This window comes from Arvicanthis niloticus, chromosome 28 (genome assembly GCF_011762505.2).
Source record: "Arvicanthis niloticus isolate mArvNil1 chromosome 28, mArvNil1.pat.X, whole genome shotgun sequence".
Classification (NCBI taxonomy): Eukaryota; Metazoa; Chordata; class Mammalia; order Rodentia; family Muridae; genus Arvicanthis; species Arvicanthis niloticus.
In genome coordinates, this window is record NC_133436.1 from 20,213,622 (window position 1) to 20,227,508 (window position 13,887).

Genomic DNA, 13,887 nt, shown 5'->3' on the forward strand with positions numbered 1-13,887 from the left:
TTATTTCGGTAAAATCTTTTTAAAACAGCTTTGATACACAAATTTTACATAAAATATCATTTGTCTAGAGTATTCCAAAGACTAGCTCTCTTGGTATGAATACAAAAGAAGTATTTGCCTAATATACACAGTTTGGGTGTCTTTCTGTGTAAAATAGATATATAAATATAGTTTTATCAGTTATAATCCTTTGAGAACAGAAGTTATCAACATTTTTTCATTGTCCTATCTCCTTTCCCAGTGAATGCTAAATATATACAGTAATTGATTACTTTTGGCCTTTTTTCCAGATTCATTCTAATTCTCCTTGGTGGCTGAATGTAATCCATAGAGCAATGGAATTTTCTGTTGATGAAGAACTTGTTCAGCGGGTGCGAAATGAAATAAGCAGCAACTACAAGCAACAAACTGACAAGCTCTCTATGTCAGAGAAGTAAGACAATAATACAAAATTGAACCACTGTGTTCAATACAAGTGTTCAGATCATTTAGTATAAGGAGGTGTATGCATGTTGGGGTCCACACTAGCCCCACGTTGGGGCGGCCAAAAAATGTCGCGGCCCAAGTAAAATGTTAAGGCCCGGGCTGACCCACATTTGGATGGCCACTGTATCCCGGCCCAAGCTGCCGCTCCAGTCTGCAGGTTGGGGTTCAACAAGAGCGAGAGTGAGGACGGACTCGAAGAATGCAGACCAGACAGAGTGTAATATAATCCCGTTTATTCTTTAGTCTAAGTCCTAAGTCTTGAGTTCCTAGTGCCTAGTCCCTAGCTCCTAGTCCCTCCAAGTTCCAAGTTACTTCTTCCAAGTTCTCTTCCAAGTGCCTGCTACCTGTCTTCTCTCTGCTGTGTCTGGTTCTCTCCTCTGTGTCTCCCTAATGTCTGATTCTCTACTGTCTGCCTCTGCCTTTTATGTGTCTAACTTCTAAGCCACGCCTCTAAGTTACACCTTTAATCATGCCCTTAGGTCTTGTCTCTAAATCTGATCTCTACACTTCTAAGTCATACTCTTAAGTCACACACCTTTAATCTCATGCACCTTTAATCTCAAAAGGTATCTAAACCAAGATTATCGGAATGTGCTCAGCTGTTGTAGGCTATTGTAATCCAAGTCACATGTCAGGGTATATGGCTCAAGATGGCTGCAAAGCTGTTAGCCGCTTTCTGCTAAAAGTCGGCCCCCAACACATGCAGTTCAGTGTCCCAACATATACTTAGGAACATCTAGGGCTTACATCTTAATTAAGCATTTAAAACAAAAGTATTTGTTATTAAGTCTAAAACAGGGATTTTTTTTTTCTGTTAGCCTTTTGACATGTTCTCCTTTTAGAGCCTTGAGGGTCTGTTCTTTGTTCCTGTTGTTGTTTCATACCTATACTTATTGGCTTGAGATAGGGTCTCTCTAAGTAGCCCTATTCTGAACTCATTATGTAGACCAGGATGTTCTTCAACTCGCAGATCCACCTGCCGCATGCCTCTGCTGCCCTGTGCTGGGATTAAAGGCTTGTACCACTACTTAATTACATTTTTATAACAAGAAATAGTACTCTTACTCATTTTTTTCTTCTCAATTTTGTTTTAGACTGTATAGTATTCTCTCCTTAAATTCAAAAAGAATGTCAGAAGACTGTGTGTAGTCATCTAGCCTTAGAAAGCTAGACTGTATTAGTCCTGATTTTTGAAAGGTACTATATCTTTTCTTTTAGGTCCCAAGAATAGAATTATCAAACTCTTTGGCATCTTTTTGTAACAGGCATTGCATTTTATTAAACCTTGAGTACTGGTAGGTACCAGTGGGTACACTCTGAAGGGAAGTCTCAGCAGAGTGCGTAAATTTGACAGTTTCATTAACACCATGATTGACAAACATTTTCTGAGGAAACTGACTTACTTCCTTTGTGTTATTTGCTGTGCTGCTGATGGGAATAAGGTTTCGTGACTGCAGAGGACTTCAGTTCTTACTTACAACACAGATGGAAGAGCTCCATAAGTTCCAGAAGCTAGTGAGGGAGGCTGTGAAGAAGCTGGAGAAGCCTCCGTCCCGTGATGTGATTGAGTCTGCAACAGTCTGCCACCTGCGGCCAGCTAGACTCCCTCTCAACTGGTAGGTGTCTGGGGAAGTTATACAGGGTCCAGAATCTTCCAGGAAGACACATTTGATCTAAGACATGGTTGTTCCTAAATTGAACCATTTTACCTTAATTCAGACAGGTGTAGAGATACATGTTTTAAACTAAAGCAAATCAAGGATTGTGTACTTGAAAACCATATCATTTTTTTCTTAAGTGCTCTACTTGTTAGAGAAATAAAATACAAAATGCTGGCTTTTTTTTTTTTTTAGAAATTATATTATTGCTCATCATATTTGTAAATATTTCTCTGATAATCTCTTTCAGCTGTGTCTTTTGTAAAGCTGATGAATTGTTCACAGAGTATGAATCAAAGCTATTTTCTAACACGTAAGTTCACTGATTATTACTCATGAGAAAAAGTAAACATTTCAAAGGATTAAAGTCTTTATTATGCAACTGTATTTTCTGTTACGACATTTGGTATATCTTTCCTGTATTAAATCAATTTAGTAATCCTTTGACATTTAACATGCCCATTTTTTTCTCCATGGAAGCTATACCTAAGTATTTATAAGAGACAGTCTATAATTATTGTAATTGAGGAGCAATTAAGAGTAGTAGTAAGATCCTAGACTCAATACTATGATGAATTTGAACTCAAATCCCTGACCACTGTCAAGAGCAAATTACCTCTTTGACCCTCATGAAGTTAAGGTAACAACTTAATCTACAATTAAGTATTAAATAAGAAAATATATATAATTAGCAGAATGCTAGTACATACTAAGTACCCAATTAAAACAATTGTAGTGCTTATTATTTTTGTCATCAAAAAACTTAGGCTTTGTTGGGATTGTTGTTCTTGGCATGTCTGTATACCAATTGTGGCCTTTGCTCTGTTGCCACTGTGTCTTGTCTTGGGTTTTTAATGCCTGGTAATGGTGGTGGCTCAGGATTCTTAGAATGTAATTTGCAGAATGAGATTTAAAGGGTTTTGTTTTTGTTGTTGTTATCAGGGATTGAGCTCCTAAAGCAAAAACACACATGTGTAATTTGAACCTTTGAAAGTTGGAGGTAGGACAGTAAGGCGTTCAAGGCCAGCCTCTGCTACATAGTAACTAGGAGGCTACTCTGAACTACGTGAGACCCTGTTCCAAAAATATAAAACAAAAAATGAAGCACAAGACAATTTTTAGGATTACTATTTTTTCAAGGACCTACAATTGCTCTTACTAATGTGAAAATTACTGTAGAGTATTGAGCTGGCTTCTCTGTGTGTCCTGCTGGCCTTGCTCATCTGCAGTGCTAGTTACTCATTGGTGACAGCTAGAATTACTTGGTTCTGATATCGCTTCAGAGTCAAAGGCCAGACTGCAATCTTTGAAGAAATGATAGAAGATGAAGAAGGCCTTGTGGATGATAGAGCACCGACCACTACCAGAGGCCTGTGGGCCGTCAGTGAGACAGAGCGATCTATGAAAGCAATACTATCATTTGCAAGATCACATAGGTTTGATGTTGAATATGTAGATGAAGGAAGTGTTTCAATGGATCTCTTCGAGGCATGGAAGAAGGAATATAAGGTACACTGTTTTTAAACTTGCAAAATTAAAAACCTTTTTACATTAACTTGAAAATCTACTTTGTAAACTATGTCATTTTCTTCATTACATTAGTAAACAAAAGCTGACATGTGCAGTTAATATGTAAAAATATGTAGTTGTGTGTTTTAATTGTAAGCTGCATCTTAATAGCTGTTTTATGAAGCTAGCATTTGATTTTATTTTGTTTTTGTAATGGGGAATAATAACCAGATATCAGTATCGACTTTGGATATTGGGAAGCATAGTAACTGTCTCCCCAGTTGGGAATCTGGAAAGCATCACAGGGGACACAGCATAAGGTGGCCTTTCGTTTTCTACTTCAATGACTCCGTTGCATTCTAATGTGTGAGATGGGCATCTAGTATTTTTTTCATTAAATCAGTTTTCATTTTTGTTGTATTTTGATCTTTGCATGTGAGATGGGTATGGGAGACACAATACCTTTACATTGTAATGTCACATTTGCATGTTGCTATTTTTGTAATTTTTTTTAAACAAAAGGTTTTGTGTTGAGAAGATATTTTATCTAGATGAAATGCCAGTTCAAACATTTGATAAATTGAGAAATGATGCCTTTATAAAGGTGAAATTATTAGTTCATCATAATTGCTATAAAGGTCATGCACATAAACACAGTTCTTTATAGCATACCATGAAGGAAGACAGTGTTCTGTACAATACCTTGCCATTCCTGTATTGTTTTCTGTAGCCTACTCTTGCCATGTGCTCTGGGCTTAGGTGAGTGCTTATCATGCCTCTCTCCACCTTTGTGCATTTTTCCTTTATACCTTTATACAAGAAATGGAAAACCAGTGAGTAGATGTATCAACTAGTATCTACTTTAAAATCCGAAAGTGAAGACAGCTTATCAAAATATAGTGATTGGTAACATTTTTAAAAGTTTTAAAAGACTTATGTAACTGCTTATAGTATTTTCCCAGTGAAAAGTGGGATTAAAAGTAATTGCCTGCTTGTCTTTGAAGGAGGAAGAATAAGGAGAAAATAATAGTATGGCTTTCTAAGAAATTTGTCTCATTAAGACTCTTAATTGGATAGTCTATAGTCAGTTATTTCAGAAATCTCATATTTGCAAATTATTTTGAATATCTCTTGAATTGGATAGTTTATGGTCAGTTACTTCAGAAATCTCACATTTGCAAATTATTTTGAATATGTGAATATAATATAAAAATGTTTTAAGACAAAAATAATGTGTTAATCACATAAATCTAGTATTGGTTTATGTAGATTTTGTCTCGCCATGAAATATTTAGGTATTCTGTTCCTAAGAGCTGCAGCAGCATTGCGCTACAAGGTAGTTTTCTCATACACTCTCATTCTAAATTAGCCTAAGTAATTGCTTTTCCTTGAAGGTTAATGACAACATGTAGGCCTCCTTGAAGCCTTTTGCTCAAAGTACATCTTGGTGATTTTGGACAATTTTAATCTTGTTTCTTGCTACTGTCTTTATGTTTCCCCATCAGTTACTTCATGAATACTGGATGACTCTGAGAAATCGTGTATCTGCTGTTGATGAACTTGCAATGGCTACAGAGCGACTAAGAGTGCGCCATCCCAAAGAGCCAAAGCCAAACCCACCTGTCCATCACATCATTGAACCACATGAGGTAGTTAAGAATCGATCACAAGAAAGGCCCCAGCAGAAATCCAAAATGTACTGAAGACATAAAGCCAAAGCAGCAATGTCTCTTAGTAATAGTTACTGTCATACAAATGAGGAGTTTCATTCATATGTGATATATGCTTAGTGTGTCCACTGTTTAGCTACATTTTTTTGCACATTCTTCTATTTTTGAATACTTTGTATGCATCAAATCAAATAAATATTCTTGGACACTTTTAGAAGGATTTTATAGCCTCAGTTTTAACAGAATTTGAAAAACATATTTCTTAAAAGTAAATAACAGCTTTTATTTTTGCACGTTTTTTTTTTTTCTCTTGCTAAGAGTAGATATTTACAATGTGTACTGTAATAATCTCCATTTGTGTCAGGATTTAGTCAGAATTCTACCAGTCTTTTCTATGTCATAACAAACATATTTCCTGTGTTATTTATGTTTAACCTTTATGGATATTAACACTTTAAACTGATTTCTTTTTGTAAGGAATTTAGACTATGACTTAGATAAAGTTTAAGATATTTTTGTTATATACTATCTTAAATATGAATTGGTAGTGATGTTTTTCTTCAAATGTATGTTTTAGTCTAAGTTTACAGCACTACAAATGTAAGAAGTAATAAGAAGGAAATTCCCTCTCATCTAATTCTCTTTTCTTTCTGATATACTGCAGAAGAGGAAGAACAGTCAGGGATAGAATTTCTGCATTTTATAAACCACACACACCAAGCGGTGTATTGTGTCATTGTCTTCATCCTATGCATATATTATTGAAAAGTGGCACAGAAATAGAATTCAGATTGATACCCAATTTCCTATATATCATGATGCTGCTTTTTAAAAGAATGTTATGGAAGTCTGACTTCTGTTAAAAAAAAAAAAAAAAAGTCCTTTCAAACTGTGTTTTCAGTATTTATCTTGTTTGTTTGTTTTTTAAAACAAACACTAACAATTTATTAAAACCAGTGTTGAAAATAAACACAATATTGAAAAGATCAGAAAGAGTAAAAAGGCTATTTCTGTGGGGAGGGGAAGGCTGGCTATGGGGCTGGAACTGGCGATATTAATCTTGTAAAGTTAACTTTTAATGTATAAATGGTATTTTGTGGGATGGGATGTGAATTTGATTATTTAGAAAAATTATGTATGTTTAATATTTTTTTGAGAGGGAATAAAGAGTTTGTTTGTTTCTAGGTTGAACAGAATCGTATAAAACTGGTGAATGATAAAGCTGTTGCTACATCACAGCTTCAGAAGAAACTTGGACAGCTTCTTTACCTGACTAATTTGGAGAAGGTATAACTTTTAAAATGCTGTTTTCCCTATACTGTATTTTAAGAAACACTTTAGTGATATTTTCCACTGAAAATATCAGTCTTATAATGAATAGGACAGACTTTTTGTTTGTGTTAGATGAATCCAGACTACTTTTGCCTACAATAATTATTTAGACCCTCTCTGCTAAACCCTCGGTTCAGCCTCTGCGCCTCCCTGACTAGGTAGATACCCTACCAACTGCCATGATCTTGAACCATTGTACCTCCAAAACCATCTTATCCCTTAGCCCCGCCCATCCAGGAAAGTACCTGCATGACCTGCAAAATTGTGAAAAATATATGATTAATTATTTTTAACCACAATGTTATATGTGATTTGCTTTGTGTGATCTGAGACAGATCAGTACTATGATGAAATTTATTCAACTCTTTTACATGACTATATAAGCTAATTTCTGGGTCTTTTTTTTTTTTTAATCATTACTTAGAAGTTAAAGATTTTCTTTAATGTTAGAATATTTGGTTAGTGAAATCAGAAAAAAAAATCTTTAGTTGTCTTCAATTTTAAGGCCTGTCTACCTTGCTGACTATCAAACTCTTTAAAATGTTATAAGAACTTTAAGGAGGTGTTTGAAAATGTATTACAGTTTGATGCAGTTTCTAGACACAGCAGTCTCAAATTAGTTATTTATCTGCTTTCCAGTTTGTTTGTTTTTTTAGTGAGATTGAACCAGAGATGCTGAGAGGCAACACTGTTAATACACAGCTGTGCTGAGTCACAGCCCTTTCCCACGTCTGTCCCTGTGCTAGGTAACAGCCCATTCCCATGCCTGTTCTCGGGCTGCGTGTGCATAAGTGCACACTTGTACTGTAATAGCTAAGAAGCTGTTTGTTTCAAAGTTCTAAACTTAAAGTGTTTTTAAGTAATTCTTTTTTTTTCCAGCAAGAAAAAGAGAAATACAGGTGTCTCATGTAGTCAGAGCTCCCTCAAGATTACCTCCAACCTCCTGGTTTATTTGCTTCTGTCTCCCAAGCGCTAGGATTACAGTTGTGTGTCATTATAACCGTTATGTCTTTACAATAAAATATAGTCTGAGAATAAATTTTAAAAATTTAGCTCTTCGTATTTTGATTTTAAATTTGCTTTCTATTGTAATCATAAGTATGTAGCATAATACTGTAAGCTATGGTTTAAAAAAAAAAAAAGGGGTTTCCTTTCATTAGTTGTGTCCTGAGTTAATTTAAGACATACTAGTAGTAGTGTTGGGTAATATTTAAAGTATTAGGTGATGTCATTGATGATAGTTAGATAATTGAAATTACCAGCATATACCTCTACAAGTGAATTTCAGAGCATGCATCAAGTTCTAAATATAAAAACATAGCTAACATGTTTTGGGATTCTTTTTTTCTATAGTCTCAAGACAAAACATCAGGAGGTATCAATCCAGAGCCTTGTCCAATCTGTGCTCGACAACTGGGAAAACAGGTGAGGTGATGATAAGCATCATGAATTCGTAAAACACCTTACAATGTATGAGGCTTTTACATCTAGCTAGTCTTTGTCTGTGTCTTGTGCATGTATACAAATAAGCACTTTCTCATAACTGTGAAATGAGAGTTTAGTTCTCATCTTAGAGGTAGGGTCAGGCCCTAGTTGAATTGACATTCTTAAGGTTACAAATACACGAGTCGTCTTTTTCCTAAAAGCTTAACCCTGGAACAACTATATCTTTTTCATTAAAGATGTGTAGTTGTAAACATTTCTAGACAAGACATTAATTTTGCCACATTAACATATTTGGTAATTGAACAAAGTATAACATAACACAAGTTTAGTAGTATAGAGGCACAGTGATGTAGCTGCTAATAACAGTGAGGCCTCAAATCCCAGCTGTGAAGAACAGATAACTTCTCCTAACAGAATTAAATGTGAATTTTCCTGTTTTGGAGATTGGAGGAAATAAGCAGTAACTTGTGTGTATTAGTATAAAATGCCTGTAAACATGATGGCACAATTTTAGTTCATTGAGAATTTTTATTCTGTCTGTTAATTTATTCCTGCTTTTTGTGCTAAATCAGCATAAACAATATCAGAATTTGAGTTGCTTTTCCACATTTGAAAATTGGCCTATTTTACAGTGGATTTATTTTCCCTGTGGAATTAAGTGCAGCGTTAAATATATCATTTCTATGTTCTGATTAGCAATAATTGGGAATAAAGGGCCTTTTAATTTAACATTTACAGAGAAAGATATTCTCAAAAGAGACCATTAATCTTAAAAGGAAAACTGCTACATAAACCATTGAGCAGCAGAATAGAAGTATATAATAGTGTATTATAATAATAATGTCTGATTTAAACAAAAACAGCATTGTTGAGGAAGGGATTGGGCCTTAGGGTTGTTGTGTGTACCTAGCATGCGGTTAGCCCTCAGCCCAAGCATTAGCACCAGAAGCACCAGAAAGGTGGACTTAGTTTGGGTCAGAATAACACGTCTTCTTAAATTTTAGCTTTAGTGAGATTCATTCACTTATCTCTGAAATTTTATTTTGTCTTACTACAGTTTTGAAATTTTCTTCATATATATTAGTATTACCAGTGTTTTCTGAACTTAAAATTGGATTACAAAAATAATGATGAAACTGCTTTTGTAAAGTTTGTGCTGCAGGGGCTCTGTGTCCTACCTTTCTGCTGATACTGTTAGAGATACTGCCATTTGTTCTCAGAGCCGACTTACTGAATGACTGTTTTTCCTGCTGCTCACGTAGCTCAATCATTCTTCTTGTTGTGAAAAAGCGTGGCACGGTCTTGCTGTGCGTATTATGAATTGAATTTCTGTGAGTCACAAAAGTCCTGTACGTCATATAGAGTATAAAGCACACTTCCATTGCTTGTTGAGTTCCCTAAGCTACTCAGTAGTGCTGCTGTGTAGAGCAAACTTGTACGGGGCAGTTCTGAAGAATCTGGATTAAGTCTTTGATTGTATAGATGGAGATAGGGAGCAGCAAGAAACGTGTTCCCCAACTGAAACAAAGTGAACTGCTTTTTTTCAGAAACTGTTCTAAAGCCACACTCAATTTCTTCTGGCCCTCGTCTGAATTGTTTTCTAAGGAGATTCCTGAATCCATTTTAGAGTTCTGTCTGTCCCTTTCAGTGCAAATACAGATGGGTCCAAATCCAGGAAAAAGAGGCTGAGAGCCTAAGACCCATTGCCACAGAGCAGCAAACTAAGACAAATGGTCTCACAAAAGGGTCCACAAAAAAAATCTCCAAACAAATCTGAAATATCATCTTATTTTCTGAAAAAATGTGTTAGCAACTGAAACTGGAAATACGTTAATAAATTAAGTAACAATGAGTATATTGTCTCCACATTGATGTTCACAGTTCTTTATTATAGTAGTCTGATGTTTTCTTTAAATCTGAAATGAGAACGCTAGCTTCTTGTAAAATAATGATAGTTGACTATTAAGGAAAATGAAGCTGAAAATTATGAAAATGTATTTCTCTTAGACTAAAAATAATTTGAAAGCCTATCTTGCCATGAGATACTTAGGAATTGCAGTTGTAAGTCATATCTCCCTGTTTGTGTTTATGGATAGGAAGGTTTCAGTGACCCGTTTTCACCAAGGCTTGCCATGTCTGTTTATTTCCAGTGGGCAGTGCTGACCTGTGGACACTGCTTCTGTAATGAATGCACTTCAATTATAATTGAACAGTATAGTGTGGGATCTCATCGAAGCTCCATCAAGTGTGCTATCTGCCGCCAGACCACATCACACAAAGAAGTCTCCTATGTCTTCACCTCGGAGAAAGCAAACCAAGAGGATGATATCCCTGTGAAGGTATCATAAGTCAAGAACATACACAGTCAAAGCAATCCCACAGTGATTAGTGTCTAACCAAGTAAAGCATTAAAGAAGGTTGGCACAGGGAGTGTAGAAACTACTGTTCAGTGTGTCCATGCTAGCTGGCAACTTCAGCTTTATCATTGCTTCCTTGAGGGAGAGAGCTCAACACATACTAACTAATACAGTTAGCTGCAGCTATACCCACTAAGAGTAAAGAACTGTGTTTCCCTGCCGTGTATGCTGTTTCTCTTGATTATAGTCAGTGTCAGACTGGGAATATACCTCAGTGCTAGAATACTTGGTTACCATGCCCAAGATACTCGGTCTACTCTCTAACATTGAAAAAGGATTTTTTTTAATCCAAATATATAGTTATTGTTAAGGGTTTTTTTTTTTGTTTTTGTTTTTGTTTTTGTTTTTTTTTTTTTGGTTTGTTTGTTAATTTCTTTTATTGTATATTTTATTTACATTTCAGATGTGATCCTATCCCCCCCCACCCAGGAAACCCGTATCCCATCCCCCCTCCTCCTGCTTCTATGAGGATGTACCCCTACCCACCGCCCACTCCCACCTCCCCACTTTCAAATTCCCCCACATTGGGCCATCCAGCCTTCACTGGACCAAGGATCTCCTCTCCCACCTATGCCCAACAAGGTCCTGCTCCCCTACATCTACAGCTGGAGCCATGGGTCCCTCTCTGTGTGCTCCCAGGCTGGTGCTTTAGACCCTGGGAGCTCTGATTGGTTGGTATTGTTGCTCTCCCCGTGGGGCTGCAAACCCTTTCAGCTCCTTCAGTCTTTCTCACTCCTCCATTGGGAACCCTGTGATCAGTTCAATGGTTAGCTCTGAGCATCCACCTCTGTATATGTCAGGCTCTGGCAAACCTCTAAGGAGACAGCTATATGAGGCTCCTGTCAGGATGCACTTCCTGGAATCCACATTAATGTCTGCCTTTGGTGACTGCACATGGGATGGATACCCAGGTGGAACAGTCTCCAGACAACCCCTCTTTCAGTTTCTGTCCCACGCTTTGTCTCCATATTTGCTCCCATGAGTATTTTGTTACTCCTTCTAAGAAGGACCGAAGCACCTACATTTTGATCTTCCTTCTTCATGAGCTTCATGTGGTCTGTGAGTTGTATCTTGGGTATTGCGAGCTTTTGGGTTAATATCTACTTATCAGTGAGTGTATACCATGTGTGTTCTTTTGTGATTGGGTTACCTCACTCAGGATGATATTTTCTAGTTCCATCCATTTGCGTAAGAATTTCATGAATTCATTGTTTTTAATAGCTGAGTAATATTCCATTGTATAAGTGTACCACATTTTCTGTATCCATTCCTGACATCTGAGTTCTTTGAAGTTTCTGGCTATTATAAATAAGGCTGCAAGGAACATGGTGTAGCATGTGACCTTGTTATATGTTGGAGCATCTTCTGGTTATATGCCCAGGAGTGGTTTTGCTGAGTCTTCAAGTAGATCTATGTCCAATTTTCTGAGGAGCCACCATACTGATTTCCAGAGTGGTTGTACCAGCTTGCAACCCCACCAACAATGGAAGACTGTTCTTCTTTCTCCACATCCTCGCCAGCATCCACTGTCACCTGAGTTTTTGATCTTAGCCATTCTGATTGGTGTGAGGTGGAATCTCAGGGTTGTTTTGATTTGCATTTCCCTGGTGACTAAGGATGTTGAACACTTCTTTAGGTGCTTCTCGGCCATTCGAGTTTCCTCAGTTGAGAATTCACTCTGTTTAGCTCTTTACCCCATTTTTAATAGGGTTATATGGTTGTCTAGAGTATAATTTCTTGAGTTCTTTGTATATCTTGGATATTAGCCCTCTATCAGATGTAGGATTGGTAAAGATCTTTTCACAATCTGTTGGTTGCTGTTTTGTCCTAGTGACAGTGTCTTATAGAAGCTTTGCAATTTTACGAGGTCTCATTTGTCAATTCTTGATCTTTTTTGGGTTTTGTTGTTGTTGTTTTCCCTAAGCTTTTTACTTATTTAATCTAAACCAAGAAAAAATAGATGGGTTCCTAGTATTGGCTGATTGGCACAGGGATGCCACAATATGCTTTAAAACCCTGTGGACTAACATTTCAGAATAAAGGTAAACTTGAATTTATATTCTTAACTTTTTCATGTTTTATTCAGAATCAAAAATTACTAATTCAAGGTACAAATAGGATCCACTTGACTTTCTACCCCAAATGTGTTCATTTATGTACAAAGGCATACTAGGTGTGTTTGTTCCTTATTTTTCTTATATATGCTTTTAGTGTTTTTTTTTTTTTTCTAATCAGACTTGGTCAAAAGGTAAATTATATGTAAATGTCATAGGCACTGGAAGCCAGCTGCACAGAGTAGACAGTGGCAGTACTAATGCTTAAGCAGGAAGTGGACTCTTCCTCACTGATTCCTCCTTCTGGGTTCTTGACATTTTTATATTTTAAGAATGTATTTTCTGAGTAGATGTGAGGGCAAGTTGAAATTTCTGACAGGTAGGTGTTAGAGGTGTTTGTTCTTCCTCCTAAGAAACCAACAGTTACGGTTAAAAGAGCCGGTGCTTTTTGAATAAACGTTAAGGTATCAATCACATTGCTGTTTCGTTCTTTGCATGCATACTTATTGGGTGCATCCTGTGCCCCAGGCAGTGTTCTAGGCCTTGCAGGTGCAATACACAGTCAGGATGTGGTTGCTGTTCTTATTGATGTTACAGTTTGGTGGTAGGAATGTAGAGGAGTTTGAATTACAGCACAAAGTAAAGACGTTAAACAATGATTACTTTTATAATTATGATAAATACTACAAAATTAAAGCCAACCTGAGCTTTTCTGAGGGAATGACTGTTAAGCAACAGGATGTAAACAATGAGTGGATTGGCCAACATGGGAAGAGGGTAGACCTTTCTTACCTATAGGAAGTTCCCAGACTGAAAAAGACATCACAGTATGTGAACAGCCCGAGACAGACAAGCCTTGCCCAGAAGTGAGTGGCTGCAGAACAGAAGGCCAAACTGAAAATAAAATGGAAGGACAGGTGAGGCAGGGGCTCAGGCTCTAAATCTTGCCAAGATCTTCCTTGCTACAGTCTAGAAAATCAGTTAGCAGGGATAAAGAACAAAAGTGCAAAAAATGTAGATATATTTAGGAGGCCACACAGTTGTCCGGAAGCTTTAGGTTGGTGACAGTAGAGTCAGAAAGAGGTGGGTGTGCTCCAGGGACACTAATATAATGGAGCATTGCCAGGATAGCATGGGAGATACCCGGGATTCTGATGTGAAAAATCAGACTGTGGATAACCAAGACTTGTAACCAAGAGGCAAGCGTAGAAAGTAAGTTCTCTGGTGTTTAGTTGTATTCAAGATAAAAGATTCTAAAGCATATTTAAGCTCCAATAAGAGAAAAGACAGGAGTCGGAGGACCCAACAGGTAAAG

The 13,887-nt window shown here is 36.8% G+C and overlaps 1 protein-coding gene across 3 annotated transcripts in view; it reads left to right on the forward strand.

The window, feature by feature from the left end:
- Positions 1–13,887, forward strand: part of Shprh (SNF2 histone linker PHD RING helicase) — a 70,494-nt gene that overhangs the window by 35,929 nt on the left and 20,678 nt on the right. For all 3 annotated transcript variants that reach the window (XM_076926852.1, XM_076926851.1, XM_076926853.1), the window contains exons 18-25: positions 291–433; positions 1,929–2,102; positions 2,395–2,457; positions 3,428–3,653; positions 5,159–5,302; positions 6,509–6,610; positions 8,009–8,080; positions 10,252–10,440. In XM_076926852.1, coding sequence (XP_076782967.1) covers positions 291–433; positions 1,929–2,102; positions 2,395–2,457; positions 3,428–3,653; positions 5,159–5,302; positions 6,509–6,610; positions 8,009–8,080; positions 10,252–10,440 — 1,113 coding nt within the window. The remainder of the gene's footprint in view (positions 1–290; positions 434–1,928; positions 2,103–2,394; positions 2,458–3,427; positions 3,654–5,158; positions 5,303–6,508; positions 6,611–8,008; positions 8,081–10,251; positions 10,441–13,887) is intronic.